The sequence below is a fragment of the Meriones unguiculatus genome, chromosome 8, assembly GCF_030254825.1.
Source record: "Meriones unguiculatus strain TT.TT164.6M chromosome 8, Bangor_MerUng_6.1, whole genome shotgun sequence".
In the NCBI taxonomy this organism is placed as follows: Eukaryota; Metazoa; Chordata; class Mammalia; order Rodentia; family Muridae; genus Meriones; species Meriones unguiculatus.
Window position 1 is genome coordinate 74,676,936 of NC_083356.1, and position 16,345 is coordinate 74,693,280.

The 16,345-nt window shown below is 50.5% G+C and overlaps 1 protein-coding gene across 10 annotated transcripts in view; it reads left to right on the plus strand.

Moving 5' to 3' along the window:
- The window catches only part of Prrc2b (proline rich coiled-coil 2B), an 85,170-nt gene that overhangs the window by 25,242 nt on the left and 43,583 nt on the right, over positions 1 to 16,345 (plus strand). For all 10 annotated transcript variants that reach the window (XM_021655764.2, XM_021655686.2, XM_060389913.1 and 7 more), the window contains exons 2-8: positions 5,001 to 5,170; positions 5,684 to 5,861; positions 7,998 to 8,100; positions 9,960 to 10,032; positions 12,424 to 12,567; positions 15,543 to 15,784; positions 16,188 to 16,309. In XM_021655764.2, the coding sequence (XP_021511439.1) occupies positions 5,056 to 5,170; positions 5,684 to 5,861; positions 7,998 to 8,100; positions 9,960 to 10,032; positions 12,424 to 12,567; positions 15,543 to 15,784; positions 16,188 to 16,309 (977 nt within the window). In that variant the 5' untranslated portion in view covers positions 5,001 to 5,055. The remainder of the gene's footprint in view (positions 1 to 5,000; positions 5,171 to 5,683; positions 5,862 to 7,997; positions 8,101 to 9,959; positions 10,033 to 12,423; positions 12,568 to 15,542; positions 15,785 to 16,187; positions 16,310 to 16,345) is intronic.

The following is a 16,345-nucleotide window of genomic DNA, read 5'->3' on the forward strand; positions in this document are numbered from 1 at the left end:
CTGTCAGGGGTACACAGAGAAACCCTGTCTCAAAACAAACAGAAAAACAAAATTTATCTTGGAATCCAGACCAGCTGTGCTCACACAAGAATGGCTGCAAAGGCTGTTCCTTCTTCCCAATGCTTACTTTGTTTCTGTTTTTTCCTTTTTTTTTTTAATTTTTTTTATTTTTTATTTTTTTGGACATAGGATCTCACTGTGTGGTTCAGTTTTTAATTAAGAATTAATCTGAATTTAAGCTAATGGTACTCAGTATAGTCCTGCATACTGTGTGGTTGGGAGGGGTGACAGGCCATCACTGGTCATTGTAGTCAGGGAACCACAGAATCTGCCTGCCATTTAGTGTGTCCCTGTTCCAAAGCCAGAGATTGTGCCATATCCCTAAGCTGTCTGAGGTGGGGTTGTGTGTGCCCAGTTTGACACTCTGATATGTCCCAGGTGTATGATAGTTCCCACGCGCATGTGTTAGCTTCTGTTTCGGTGGCGACTTACTACAGTGCAGTAACGTAGATACTGAGTGGCTTGAAACACAGATTTCTTCTTCATCTTCTGATGTTTAGAAGTCTGAGCTGTGTCTCCCAGGACTAAAGCCAGGCTTGCCCGCAGGGTTGCCTTGTGCTAAAGTGAAGGCTCTAGGGAAGAATCTTTTTCCTGTCGTTCTGGCCTTTGGAGGTCTGTGCTCTGCAGTCCCTTTCTCTGTCTTCCCAACTGCCTCCACTGACCCACATCTTCTGTTGTAGGATGCTGTATGACTCCGTGGGGTGTCTGACACTGTGCAAGCCAATCTGCCAACCTTAGCCATCCCTACAGCATCCCTTTGCCACCAGGCTCTGGGAGGGACCATCTAGCACTGAACAAACTTACACAGTTCCTGTTTGTAACCCATATTGCTGCCTCTGGATAGGTCCCCACTCCACCCTACCCCTTGGCATTTATGTTTCTTTAAAACAAATATTACAAAATAAAATAAAATCTATCACTTTGGGCTTGAGTGCCCAAAGATAGGTTATCTTTATGCCTGTGTTCCAGGTTGGAAGTGGCCTTGTGAGGCAGAGTATAGGTCCTGTCACGAGGTGAGCGTCCTGAGGGTTTGTGTCAGGGTAAGGCACATGTGCACATGCTGGTCTTTTAATAATAAGTTTTAGTAATTATTTATATGTATGTGTATGTGCCTACAAGAATTTGTGTGCCCCGTATGTGTGCAGGTGGCTCTGGAGGCCAGAAAATGGTGGTTGTGAGGTACCAGGTAGGTGCTGGGAACTGAACCACAGTCATCTGCAAGAGCACCCCTCCCTCTGGTTTTCTATTTGTTTGTTTTTGTTTTTTGAGACAGGGTTTCTTGGTGTAGCCCTGGGTATCCTGGAGCTTGCTTTGTAGACCAGGCTGGCCCTGAAGCCTCACTCCTTCTCGGCCTCTGCATTGTGGAGATTGCAGGCATGCACTGCCATGATATCTGACTGTGCTGGGGACTAGTGCCCAAGTCATCTCCTATTTCAGATTATTAGTTTGAGCTGACAGAAATGTGTGCTATCTCATCCTACCCAGTTTATGAGGGAATCTAGTTTTTAAAGTTTTGTTTTTATGTGTATGAGTGTTTTGCTTATATGTTAGTGTATAGTGAGAAAAGGGCATTGGGTTCTCCTGGAACTGGGGTTATAGCAGATTTGAGCCTCCATGTGGGTGCTGGGATTAAAACCTGGGTCCTCTGGAAGAGCAGTCTGTGATTATAATTACTGAGCCATATCTCCAACCTCTATGTTTTTATTTTTGGCAAAGCAGTTGAGTGTTTTTCTGGAATGTGCCGTGACATCTTGTGTGCAATGTGCACAGTTAGATCAGGGTGACTGCAGAAATTGGTTGTTTATCTGGGTAGGAGCACTCTTGCTGTTTTGAAATACTCCATTAATTGTTGTTCACCCTAGCTTTCCTGTGCACTCTAGACTTAAGACCAGCAACCCTCTGTTACGTTCTCCCTCCCTCCTGTCCTGTCTCCCTCCCCACTTCTCAGCCTCTGGTAAGCACTGCTTTTCTCTCTACTTCTCCGAGATCAACTTAACAGACAAACAACCTTATGTATTTATTTTACGTGTGCATTGTGTGGGGATATGTAAAATTAAGAGGAAAACTCATGGGAGTAGTTCTTTCCACCCTGAGGGTTCCGGGATAGAGCTCAGGTTGTCCATAGCGGCAGGCACCATCACACCTCCATGTGTAAGTGGCCACACATGGAACTGATCTTTTGTTTGGTGCCTGAATCTCCAGTGACCTCCAATTCTATTGTGATGCTGCAAATGACAGCTTTATTTATTTTTTAATGGCCAGATAATATTCCACGTACTCTTCATCTGTCCACAAGACCCTGGTTGGCTGTGTGTCTTGGCTGTTGTGAATACGGCTGTGCAGACACGGCAGTGCCACTGTATCTCTACCTGCCTCTGCACGCAGGTGCGCACTTGTGATTTGATGAGCCTCCACACTCTCCCTCGCTGCCTCTAGCTCGTATGACAGCTGCCACTTCTTTGCACTGTCTCCAATATTTGTGGGATTCCCCACCTTTTGGTAATCAGTGATCCTGACTGGGGTGAGGTGGTGTCTCAGAGCAGTTTCAGTATGCATTTCCCGCTTAATGGAGAATTTTGAGTCAACATACTTGAGGTCCTGTGACATGCTGGTTATTCTGAAGTGGCTCAGTCCAGGCACCTCTCTTATAGGGCTTGTGGTCCAGCCTAGGAAAGGGTGCTGTTAGTGGAGCAGGTAACACTCATCCACAGAGGCTTAGGGGAGGGAGATCCAAAGACAGAGAGATGTATCAGGTACCTTAGGGCAAGAAGGTACCTGTGGATCAGCTCCCCTCATGGACCAGGCTGCTCACTGCTCCTGATGCACAATGCTGACCATGAGAGCTGAGTGTTCTCACTGTGTTTATGCCTGCAAGATTTATGGCCACGTGTTGTGTAAGTTCTGTTCTCCATAGTTCTTTGAATATACAGGTTTGGCCACGAATAGGCATGGCACTCCTTATGCTGAGTCCATTCACTTTCTTTTTCTTTTTTGTTTTTAAAGATTTTATTTATTATGTGTGCAGTGTTCAGCCTGCATGTGTACCTGCAGGCCAGAAGAGGGCACAAGATCTCATTACAGATGGTTGTGAGCCACCATGTGGTTTCTGGGAATTGAACCCAGGACCTCTGGAAGAGCAGTCAGTGCTCCTAACCTCTGAACCATCTCTCCAGCCTCCACCCCCCACCCCCTTTTTTTTTTAATGCAGCAGAGTGTGGCACAGTGAAGCGTGCTGGGCCTATAACCCATTCACTTTCAAATACTCTGCTATACCTCTTCATTTGACCACAGCTGTGGGCTAGGATTTGAATGAGGAAGGGTGGCTGTGCCCATGTTGAGAGAAAGGGCTGTCTTTCATTGAGGGGAGAGTGCCAGGGTGGCCAGAGGGATGTCTCGTGTGTACCAACCCTCCATGTGGGTCACCTTTGTCCTGCCAGGCATTATAACCCAGGGTTTAGGCTTGTCGGCAAAGTGTTTACCCACTAGGCTGTGTCTGCAGCTTCCACATGCATGCATTTCTCTTCTTCCTCCTCCTCCATTTTCTCCTCCCTTCCTACCTTCTCTTCTTCTTGGTTTTTGAGACAGGGTTTCACTGCATAGCCCTGGCTGTCCTGGAACTCACTCTGGCTGACCTCAAACTCGGTGATCCCCCTGCCTCTGCCTCCCAAGTGCCAGGATTAAAGGTGTGCGCTGCCACCACCCAGCCCACATGCATTTCTTAAGGTCATTTTCTGGCACACTGTGTTCACTCCTGCAGTGCCTTGCCAGTCTTGGGCATAGCCTGTGCTGGCTAAGCTAAGGAAGGGTGGTAAAACCCACCGACACCTATGCCTTTGTGTGGGACTCAGTTGGGTCTGCACAGATGTGATGTCAGCAGCTCTGTCTCAGCGTTTGTTTTTGGTGCCTGTTGTGTTGTTCCCCATGTTTTATAGTCTAAGGTCATGGTGTAGGAATTTGTCTATAAAATCGTTGGGTGCACAGTGCCTCCTAGATACACTGATGTGTTCTCCTAGCCTGAGGGTTCAGGGCAGAATCAGAGTAGCAGGCCTCGCCATGCCGGCTGCCTCCCAGTTCCTTGTATTAATCACCTTGTAAGGCCGTTCAGGACATGTGACTACTCTTGCTTTCTGTTCCATACTTTGCTTCAGTGTTAGGAAGCTGTGGTCCCTTGTACAGGCTTCAAGTTCAGCGTCTCTGTTCAAGGCTGAGTGTAGAGTAGGAAGCAGGGTGAAGTTGGTCTTGATCTCAGTTTCACTGAGAGCAGAGCTCGCTGGTACTGGAGGGGTCCTTAGTGTTGAGATGAATGAATGGGTGAATTAATGAGCAGACAAGGAAGGTGCTAGTAGACCCAGCGGAAGGATGGAAGCTTCCAGCCTTTGAGGTTTTGTCGGAGTGCAGGGAAGGTGTTCTATGGCTTCTCACCACCATGCCGCTCTGTGGCATGGCTGCTGGCTCCAGGTGCTGGCTCTTGACCTGGCTGAAGTGTACCTGCCTGGATCCTGGTCACTTGCTGTGGTGGGTTTCTCTTGGTGGGCTTTGCTCCTCCCTGACATGGCATCTGTGGCCAAGGTGGGCCTTGCCCCTCCCTTAGTCTAATTTGCTGCCTTTTTGTGTGAGCTAGAAGCCAGGAGTATTGTTTTCTGTGTTAAAGAGTTGTCCTTGACTTGGAGTGAGACCGAGTGTGTCAAAATCTATTTATAGCCTGGCATGGCAGCAGACTCCAGTGTGTCTCACCAGCAAGTAATCAGTGGGGGTAGGGTAGCCCAGGCTATCTGCAAAGCCAGCCACCTGGAGCGAGCACCTGTGGGTAAATGCTGAGGGCATTTGCCTCGGGACAGTCCATAGCTGTCTATACATCTTCAGAGTGTCTCTGATTCCAGAAGGATTCACTGCTCTGAGTTGGAGGACTGGTGACTAACCTCCTCTTTTCCGGTCTATAGGCAAATCGGGAACGGTGCCGAGAAAAATTTCCTTACTAGATGACATTTCATCGCAATGTCCGATCGTTTGGGGCAAATAACCCAGGGCAAGGATGGGAAAAGCAAGTACTCGACTCTCAGCCTGTTTGACAAGTATAAAGGGAGATCAGTAGGCGCGGTCAGATCCTCAGGTAAGGCCCGGCCAAAGGCCCCTCTTACGATTCCTTTGCTTGTAAGATGTGCAGACACCTGGCCAGGCAGCTGTGTCTCCCTGTGGACTAGTCAGCTGGGGCTGGGAAGAATTGCACAGCATCCTCACAGCCTTGCCCCTTTTAGTTTTCTGGTTCTGACTTCGTGGAACCTGGTTGAACAAGTTCATGCAGGACCTGCTGCCACCCACAGGGCCTTCCTGGGCGTTCTTGGCACAACCAGGGCCATGTCATGGTGAGGGGGTGGTCACTGTGGGCTTAGCTTCCTGGGCCGGTCTCCTCCTGGCATTGAGCTGCAGCTGCTTCTGCCACAGTAGAGTGGGAACCTTGCAGATCCCAGCAGGCCTCTGTCTGCAGTCTGAGGGGGAGCTGGCAGAGGCTGGGGTGACGGCTTCCAGGCACTTGTCTTTCTCACTTAAGTGTGAGCAGTGCTGAGAGTTGGCCTCTTCCCTCCTGTGAGGTGTGTGCTCTTGTCCCATGCTCTTTTCCTTGCAGTTATTCCTAGACATGGCTTACAGAGTCTCGGAAAAGTTGCCACAGCCCGGCGTATGCCACCGCCTGCAAACCTGCCAAGCCTGAAGTCTGAAAACAAAGGAAACGACCCCAACATCGTGATAGTACCCAAGGACGGGACAGGATGGGCCAACAAGCAGGACCAGCAAGACCCAAAGAGGTGAGCAGCAGGAGGGTGTTGAGCAGGGCTTGGGGTGCTGGGGCGCAGTGCACCTTCTGCTCTGTGGGAGGCAGGTGTGGCTTCTTTGGACAATATTCCATAACCAAGGGAGTGTGTGCAGGGATTTAGATCTGTCCCCAGGGCAGGGCCCTGTGTGCTCCATGTTAGGAGAATGTAGCTTGGCAGCTACAGCCTTAAGAGACACAGGTCCTGAGCCACAAATCTCTAGAGAGGCAGCAGGCACCTGACCTGCACAAGCCCCTCAGATGACGAGCCGTCTTTGCTCTCTGAGTCTCTGCAGGTCTCGGTCCCTATTCCTCTCGGAGGAAGCCGTGTCCTGGGAGGGGCTCCGGAGGCAGAAGCCTCCTGCTGGAGTGTCTTACTGCTGTGCTCCCCTTCGTGCTGATGTAGGGAATTAGACAGTGAGTGAAAGTGACCCAGCATCCCCTGTCTTTCTAGCCTGCGCTGGAAATGGCCCTGGAGACTTTGGGAAAGTTGTCCCTGCAGCAATGCAGAAAGGAGATACAGTGTGAGGGAACCATGCAGCCAGCTGATGTGCTGCGGGAGTGTTTGAAATGGGTCCTGGGCTGTGTAATCAGTTTGCAGCCAGGGATGGTGGTGCACACACCGAGAGACCCTGTGCCACACAAAAACAAAACAAAACAAAAAACATTTTGCAGTCAGTTTGTGAGGGATGCTATGAATTGGCAGGTATAAAGAGATCTTCAGTGTTGGCTTCCTGTGCTGTTTCTAGTCAGATCATTTGTGCTTGTTGGGACTTGTGAGCCTCAGGGTCCACCTTCAAGGAGAAATAGTCCCCAGCTGGCCGCCAGGGCTCTTTGGTGCACCCCTGGGACAATAACCTGGCAGAGAAGGCAGACACCCGTCAGCTGTCGTCATTGTCCATTTGACTTGAGGCCACCAGCTGTGTGGTAAAGCAGATGTGGTGCAGTTCAGTGGGGACTCTGGTGCAGAGGAAAAAGGCCAGAAAGTGCCGCCCCTCTTGGTCTGCCAGCAGTGCCAGAGGCAGTGCCTGACACTCAGGGAAGGCCACATGCCGGGGAGGACATGAAGAAGGAGCAGTTGAAGCTTCCTGATGCCCTGGCCTAGTCTGGGGGGGACTTCGAGCCTAGGTTTGGAGAGACAAAAGTGCCACTACCCGGAAGCTTCTGTTTCAGGTTAGAAGGTGATGTGGGAGGAGGCCCAGTGGCCTCGTAACTGTCAGTGTTGTCATTCTCATAACTGGTGAGTGACTGGGGTCAGGTGCAGTTGGAGCAGTGTGTCTGTGGGGCTCTGTCATCAGATGAGGCCCTGGCAATGGCTGCTTCTCACCAGGGCTGTCACGTGCCTGGCGCTGAGGCAGAGCGGAAGGCTCCACACAGCCCTTTTTGTTGTCCTCGGGTGGGCACACCGCAGCCTATGTGGAAGGCAGTCGGTGATAGCTTTTAAATTTCAAGACATCGTGGAGTGACAGCTTTCTTTCTAGCATCGTATGGCTGAGTTACTTACAGTGAATACCCAAAGGCCCATATGTGTGTAAAATGTCTGTTGAAGTTCTGTCTGTGATGGGGAAGAAAGAGGAGCAGACAGTAATTAGCTAGGGTTCATGCAGCTGCAGTTCATCGTCGGTGAAGGTGGCTTACGTCTAAGAAGCTCTAACAGACTGGAGGAAGAGATTGCACAGTCATACTCAGGGGGCTATCTTGTGTTAAAAATACTGTACGAACATATGTATATGGAACTCTGGGAATCTGAGCTTGTGTCTGGAGGATGAGATGGTAATGTCTGTTATTTATATTTATAAATTTATTTTTACTGAGAGCATGCCTTCCTTTTATGTGCTGAGGCAAGGCGGAAGTCTGTTGAGTGTCAAAGCAGTTGCCCTGAGTAGGTGGAGTGGAGCTCAGGCCCCGCACGGCAGTGACTGAGTTTCTCCACTGCTAGATCTTTTTATTTGTTACTTTTATTTGTCAAGTTTGCTTGACAGCTATTGGAAGCAAGCAGCAGACTGCCCCGTGTCCCGGGCGGTGTCACTGAGTCGGCCCGGAACCTGGGTTAGCATTTTGTCGCTGTCACGGTGGTGGCAAGCAGAGGCCCTATGCGAGTCCAGTCTCCTGTGCATCCTTCCTTTTCTAGTTCCAGTGTGACGGCCTCTCAGCCGCCGGAGTCGCAGCCGCAGCCGGGTTTGCAGAAATCTGTCTCCAATTTGCAGAAACCGACACAGTCAATCAGTCAGGAGGTAGGTGCTGGATCCCTGTCCTGACCTCCCTAGTGTTCCTGTTGCTGAGGATCCATGGGTGCTGTTTGGAAAAAGACACACAGTAGAACACAGGCTCTTGCTTGGGTGCAGCTTGGGCTGACCAAAAGGCTAGCTCAGTGCTTCATAATGGGCCCTGTGGATACTAGTGTCCTGAGAACACAGGAAGTGTCAGACTGCAGAAAAGCCCTCCTGTTGGTGTGTTTGAAAAACACAGCTATCTGTGATGCCCCATGTTTTTTTTTTATTTAAAGACAAGGCCTTACTGTGTAGCTCTGGCTGGCCTCGAGCTTACAGATACCTGCCTGCGTTTGCCTTGCTTTTGCTGGGATCAGAGACAAGTGCCGCTGTGTCTAGCTCTCACCGGCTGTCTTAACGTCTTGATTCTGTCTGGTCCCCTGGGTGCAATGCTGTTGTCTGCCATGACGGGATGAGTGTGTGTCTGGGGAGCCTTTGGCTTCTCCAGGACACCTCCCTCTCCAGCGCTGAAGAATGTCCATCAGACTCCACACACATTGGCCACATCCCTTGGGCCTGTGAAATCATAGTATGGAGTTGACTTCCTCTTCTTCAGATTTTAAGCTAAGTGAGGTTACAGCTCTGTTGCTTCAGGTTTAGCCACGCAGAACAGAGCTTGGTAAATGCACTGTGCCCTGACCTGAGCCTGGCTCTGCAACCTGGGTCCGTCCTGGGGAACCTCTGTAAGAAGGCCATGGGCTTTGGCAGTTCTGGCCGGTGGAGGAAGGAGTGTGTCCCACACAGGTCGCTTAACTCTCCTTAGAGGCTCTGGGGTTTCCTCGCTTACTTGAGAGGAAAGGAAGAGGGACATAGTGTGACTGGTGACTTTCAGAAGGTCTTTGAGATAGAAATTATCAACAGAATTGAGATTCTTCATTATTGTTCCTGGTAAGGGCCACCTCACCCTGGGACTATAGGCACAGGTGAGGTGTGTGGTTCCAGTATGGGAAGGAGAATGGTACCACTCCTGCTGCCCCTCTGCTTACAAGACACCATTCAGCCCAGCTGTGTGCCCTGCTGCCCTTTGGAAAAGGGAGACACCTGTAGCTTTGCCACAGTACACAGCAAAGGAGCCCTTGTTGTCTGTGTTTCAGGGCTAGATAGACATAGCAGACATTTTCTGCATGGGGAGCAGTGGGTAGGTCTGGTTCCATCGCTGCTGCCATATCCAAGTTGCATTTGGAATCTGATCAGATCCTCCCAGAGGCCTGGTGGGATTTCACTTAGTTCCCGATTTGTTAGCCTCAACTTTCAGCAGAGGTTGTCTGTAGGGCTGAGGCTGAGATAGGCAAGTGGAGCTGAGTGGAGCAGGAAGGCCTCTGGGGTCCAGCTCTGAAGAGCAGCACTTGTAATCGTTGGGTGTGTTAGGTTTCCTGGGCATGTTCTGCACTTCTCAGTGGCACAGATTTGAGATGTACTGAAATTGGGGTTGGAACTTTGTCTATGGAGCAAGACAGCACAGCTCTGTAGGCACTGGACAGCCTGGCCTTTGCAGAGTTCTGCGTGAGGGCGGGTATGGGTTTGAGTGTACAATGCTTGCTCATCAGCTGAGCTACTCTGGGCCCTAAGTTCCTGACTCTGCCTGGGACTGCTACACTGAGAGCTCTGAAGTGGCCCTCTGCCCTCTGCGTGAGGCTTGAGTCTGAAATGCAACCCTCACCCACCCTGTCTTCTCTTTGTGGTGCTAGGGTTGGTACCCAGGGCCGGGCATACCAGGCTAGCGTTCTGCCGCTGAGCCCTGCCATGGCTGAGTGCCACATTCTGAGGCACTCAGTTGCACAGCAGGTTGGCTGAGCTGGCTCTTGTTTTCTTCCTCTTCTTAGAACACAAATTCAGTGCCAGGTGGACCAAAGTCATGGGCACAGCTGAGTGGAAAGCCAGTCGGACACGAAGGTGGTAAGTGGCTTCTGTGGCTTGGGTGGGCAGGCAGGTTGGAGCAGTTCTCTTCCAGACTCTTCCAGATGGGTCTGGGATCTAGACACCGTGGGATCTTCCACAAAGGGCTGGTGTTGGTGTTGTGCTGTTTCTTAGGGCTGCCAGTTCTATGGTGGTTGGCCTCGTTTGAGTTTGGTATTGGCTATTGGATTGGAAGTGTTCCTGTTGAGCTGGGCAGAAGAGCCCCAGCACTGGCCCTGATGGTCCTGTAGCCAGCTCCAGGTCTATGTGCTGAGGAAGCCCGTATGGGGTGGGATAGTTGCTTACAGACATTCACCCAGAGCCTTTGGAGGATTGGCTGCTTTTAGCATCCTGACTGGCAGGAGGATCTAAAAAGGTCAGTCCACCATGTTCATGGAGACAGGTAAGCGGACAATGTGCTGCAGGAAAAAGTGTGGAGAGTAGTTCCAGCAGTGGTTTGGACGGGTCCTGTGCAGGTAGCACAGTTCCTGTGGCCCCGGAGGTGAGGCCAGAGTCAGCAGATTGTACATCAATCAGTCTGCACACTGGAAGAAGTCACTGGATCCCATGATGGTTGTGAGCCACAATGTGGGTGCTGGGAATTGAACTCAAGACCGCTGAAAGAGCAGCCAGTGTTCTTAGCCGCTGAGTCAACTCTGCAGCCCGCAGCGCGTGGTTTTGAGGGTGTCATGAATCAGAAGATTACATGAGTCTTACAGGTTTTCCTGACACAGAGTGCTGACCTGGCTTGGCAGCCCTGCCTGTGAGGGAGATGAGGTGCCAGGGACAGCTCCAAGGTGCAAACTTTTGGAACCCGAAGTTGCTCTTTATTTGGAGAAGCGCCCTGTTTTTTACTCTTGTCCTCTGCCCTGGGGGTACCTTCCCACTCCTGTGTGTCCCTGTAAGCCAGGATGGGGCCATACTTGACCTCCAGTGGACATGGATGGGCAACATAGAGGACATGGAATGTATCGTGGTGGAGAGGAAAGCTCACACAGTGCTGCAAGTTAGTGCCCAGTGTCTCCCAGGGAACTCTGGGTGTGTCAGAGCGTGCGTGTCTTCCCTGCGTGTAGTCGGCCCAGCTGCACACCGTGAGAGCACTTTGCTGATGGGGATGAGAGGAATGGTAACAGCAGGGAGGGCGGGCAACTCTCAGCTGGGTCCTGGCTGTTAGGGCTCTCTGTGGAGCCTGTTAAGTGTTGCTGTGTAAGCACGTTTCCGAGCTCGTGTGGGAATTCCACGCTGTATGTGGGCATGTAACATGCATATGTGTGCTTGTGAAGGTGAGAGGATCATTTTCAGTGTCCTCCTCCATGATGGTACACCTTACTTTTTGAGACAGGTTCTCTGGCTAGAGGCTCACTGTCTTAAATTACTTTCTGTTGCTGTGACAGAAAGAGCCCCTCCGTGACCAGAAGCAACTTGGAGAGAAGAAGGTTTATTTTAGCTCACTGTCCCTCATGGACAGAAGTGTGTGCAGGAACTCTGGGTCTATCTGGGGTCAGGAACTGAAGTGGAAGTCATAGAAGAATGCTGCTTACTGGCTTGCTCCCCTGCTATTCAGTTTGTTTTTCTATATATGATCAGGTCTGCCCAGGAATGGCGCTGCCTCCAGTTGGCTGGCTCCCCATGTCAATCAGTAATCAAGAGAGTGCCCCACAGACTTGCTTACAGTCTTATGGAAGCATTTCATAATTAAGACTCCCTTTTCTGATTATAAGTGACCTGACCGTGGCCGAGCCTGTTTCAGCCAGCAGGTGCCTGTGTATTGAACTGAAAATCTAGAGGTGCAGACAGTGGTGTGGTGGTGCCTCAGTACATTTGTGTGGTACTTAATATGGGCTGTATAGTTGAGAGAGGACCTGTTCCCACCTTAAAGGGCCCACCTTAATGGACCTTAAAGGGCCACTCTCTGTTCATCCAGGAAGTGACCGGATCTATTTGTCAGAAGTGAAGTTAAAACAGGGCTGCTCCTTCTCAGGGGTTTGACAGTTGAAGAAAGAAATGCTCTTGGGGTTATACCAGGACCACACTTGGCTTTGCAGGGCTGGGGAAGGTTGAGGAGGTGAACTTCAGGAGGGAGGTTGGCCTCAGCCCTTAGGCCACAGCCTTGTGGGGTGCCTGTTGCTGCTGCCCCACATGAAGCAGTCGTGACACCCTGAGCAGGTGCAAGTACCAGCCGACTCCCAGGGGTGGAAAGGCACGTGTACTGGAGGTGGCATCGTGTCCCTCCTGTGTGACCACTCACCGGCTCCTGGGGACAGCTAAGGGAGGATGTCGTCAACACTGCTCATGTGCAGGCACACCAGGCTGTGTGGGGCTAGGAAAGCAGACAAGAAGGACTGCTTGGCCGTCTCACTCGCTCCTTGTCTTCTCCGCCTCTCTTGACAGGTTTAAGGGGCTCAAGCCGACTATTATCCTTCTCTCCCGAGGAATTTCCGACGCTGAAAGCAGCTGGAGGGCAGGACAAGGCTGGCAAAGAAAAGGGCGCCTTAGATCTGTCGTATGGGCCAGGACCAAGCCTCCGCCCTCAGAGTGAGTGAATGGCAGTTTTGTCCTCAGGTCCTCACTGAGCACCAGACCCCTTTCTTCCTTCTGCCCTTCCAGGTGGCCCCTGCTGCTGGGCCTACGTGTCAGAGCATGGAAGCACCTAGCTGGCTTGATTGACATGTGTGTCCGACTGCCTCTGGCCTGTCCCTCACCTCTGTCTCTCATCCATCTGGCTGAGCCAGGTCTTGCCACTGTCCATTTATCATCCAATATTACTTCCACCTAGCTGGGTGGTGCTTCATGGATACATACAGGTGCAGCTAGACCAGGTCCCTGGTTCCATAGCCTGTTCCCATGCTGATTGTCACCCCAAGGCTTGTTAGAGTCTGCCTTCCACCCTTCCCCAGGGACATCAGAACTGAGCAGGTGAGTCTGCAGCAGCCAGCACTGTTGGCTCCTCTGATGTCAGGGATCAGGGCAGGCCTGTGTGCGGTGCCACGTGTGGGTGCTTGGCCCGCAGGCCTTCCGGGTGGGTTCTGGTGTTTCAGAACTAGGTTTTCTGTCCATCCTGACCAAGGAACTGAACTACCTCCTTTGGTTCAGTTCTTGAAATTCAAGGGGCTCTTGCCTGCCTGTATTGTTCGGTCCCAAGGCCGCGCTCCTGTTGATGGTACTGCTGACGGCAAGTCAGAGGCACTGTCCCTTTGCTGAGCGTACACAGTGCTAATGCAGATAGTTAGTGTTAGAAGAACCCTGCCGTGACTCAGATTCCTTCCCCGTGGGACCAAAGTGTGGAGATAGAAGCAGCTTCTAGACAGTTCCCTCTCTTGAGAAGGTGAGAAGTAGGTGGCCAAAGGGGTGATCTTGGCATCCCAGGATCAAAACAAATTGGGAGCAGACTGGCTGTCTTTTCTCTTGGGGGTGGCAGGCACTGGGCCCTTTCCTGTTTTTACCTCCTAGTGGATAGAGAGGAGTCTGGATTTGTTCCTGTTCAGCCCCCACTCTAGTCCCATTGTATGCAGTGGGACTACAGTTTAAGTCAACCACAGTGGGCCGCACCTGAAAACTTCCCTACATTATTATGAAAGAGGGACATATCACACCGTTAGTGTTTGTAATTGATTTATAAATTAATTTTAAGGCGAGTGTGGTGGTGCACACCTGTGATCCCAGTACTCGGGGAGGCAAGAGTCAGACGGTTTCTATGGTTTCAAAGCCAGCCTGGTCTACAAAGCAAGTCCAGTATAGCCAAGGCTACACAGAGAAACCCTTTCTCAAACACCAGCACACACACACACACACCCACACCAATTAATTTTACATGTATGTAAGAAAAACCAATCTGGGGCTAGAGAGATGGCTCAGAGTTAGTTAAGAGCACTGACTGCTCTTCCAGAGGTCCTGAGTTAAATTCCCAGCGACCCTATGGTGGTTCATAACCATCTATGATGAGATCTGGTACCCTCTTTGGCCTGCAGGCACACATGGAGGCAGAACACTACATAAACAAACAAATAAATCTTTAAAGAAAGAAAAACCAACCTGGCCAGGCATGGTGGCTCTTTCCTGTGATCTCAGCAGTTGGGAGGCAGAGGCAGATGGATCTCTATGAGTTTGAGGCCAGTCTGGTCTACAGTGCGAGCTCTAAGCCAGCGAGGGATACATAGTGAGACCCTGCCTCAAAAAAGAAAACCAGTCTGTTGGAGCTGGGAGTGTCCCTTCTGGTCAGATCTCCTGTACTGGTTGCCGTCATGCGTCTGTGAGAAGCAGTCTCTCACAGGGATAGAGAGCTGTCGGGTCTTTAAGTTTCTAAAGCATTTATTTTGGGTGTGTTCATTGGGTAGAGGAGCACAAATACTGTAGCAGGCATGTGGAGGTCAGGGGAAAGTTGATTCTCCCCTTCTACCACAGGAGGCCTGAGAATTGAACTCTGGCCATCCATCAGCTTGGCAGCAGCCCGTTGAGACACCTACCCAGCTCCGTAGGTTTTTACCTGTGACCTGAGTGTGTGCCCTATGTATGCCAGCATGCATCAGCAACATCTCAGACTGAGGCTCTTTGGGCAGTACCGCAGCTCAACCTAGAATGAAAGCATAGATTCAGGCTGCCTGTAGTTTAAATATGAGCCCATGTCAAGACTGTTGTCGTATATTAATATTTACTATTGATATATTTTTTTTGTTAAGCAGCAGTTATTCCCAAATCACCACACAGAGACCGGGATTTATTTAATTAACTTAGAGCACAATGCTGGGCAGTAGTTACTCCATCCTAAACCTTCAAGCCCGCCTAGTTTCCTACCATTCAGGTTTCATCCATTTTACTTGCTTTACTTGCTTTTAGTCATATCATAGGTCCGGTTCATTTCTCCACATAGTTCCAAGACCTCCTGCAGATTTCCCTCCTCTCCTCTCCTGCCTCCTCCTCCTTCCTCCCACTCTGGACCAGGATGTCCCACCCTATCCTCTCCATTGCTCAGCATTATGGCTGGTTGTTTTAATTGACAATATAGAGAACAAATGGTGGCATGTTTACACAAACTTGAGACAGGTGATGCTTATATCACAGTGCAATGTCCAGATTGAAACCAGATAATGGGGGAGAGAAATCAGCATTTGAATGAACAAGGGTAAATTGTAGACATTCCAAAAGAACATTATGCCAACACAACAGTCACGCTGGCCTTGATGGCTGGGACAGTGTTGGCTGGAGGAGTAAGTCAAGCTGTCCTGTCGCCCCATGTTCTGCCCTCTGGGTGGGTGTCAGTCGTAGGGAGCCGGTTCTGTTAGCTCTTGTATCTCTCTGAAGCGGAACTCACTTTGTTTCTCTCAGGCATATATTCGATGCCTCTCAAGAAATTCTAGCTTCCTGCTTCCTCCCTGCCCTGTCAGCACTTGGGCTTTTGTTTGTTTTCATTTTGATTTTTGTGTTTTTATTAGAAGGGGTAGTGTCTATTGACCATTAGAACTTTACAAATCTCCTCTTTCCCCTTTTCTCTTTTGTCCTTTTCCACTTTACAGATGTGACAAGCTGGAGGGAGGGCGGTGGGCGAAACATCATTTCTGCCACGTCTCTGAACGCCTCCCCGACAGAGCTGGGCAGCAGGAACTCCAATGCTGGGGATGGAGCCTCCTCCTCCGCATGCACCAGCGACTCTAAGGACCCCTCTCTCCGCCCAGCTCAGCCCATCCGCAAAGGGGCCTCACAGTTCATGGGACATACTTACCAGCCTCCCACATACCATGACATGCTTCCTGCTTTTGTAAGTCTTCAGTGCATCTTACCCCGTAGCTGGATACTCCTTCTTTTCATGAGAACTGGCTCAGCAGCCACACAGCCTGAGCTAACTTTTAGGATAGCAGCCAAGGGACCACTGTGGGCTACAGCAGAGCCCCACTCCTTCTGCTCTTTCCAGGCTCCTGCCTCTGGCTACTGCCCCTGAGTTTTGAATGCCATTGTAGTTTTGGTTCTTCAGAAAAAGGAAATACAGGTCTTTCCAGCCTTATTGATCCCAAGGCAGATGGGGGCACTGTGATTCATCAGTAAACCCTTCCAGCCTTTCCTGTGTCCCTTACTGCCATATTCCACTTTCCAAAATGAATTCTCATTTAATATGTGATTGGGGCCATCGCCAAAAAATCTTACTCATCGCCATTGTATTTCAGATGTGTTCACCACAGTCAACAGAGAACCAGGGTCCAGTGGAACGAAGCTCCTTCCCCCTTCCTCAGCTTCGCCTGGAACCCCGTGTTCCTTTTAGACAGTTCCAAATGAATGACCAAGATGGGTAAGGCTGTGGCCCTGTGGTAGTGTGTGCCAGTGT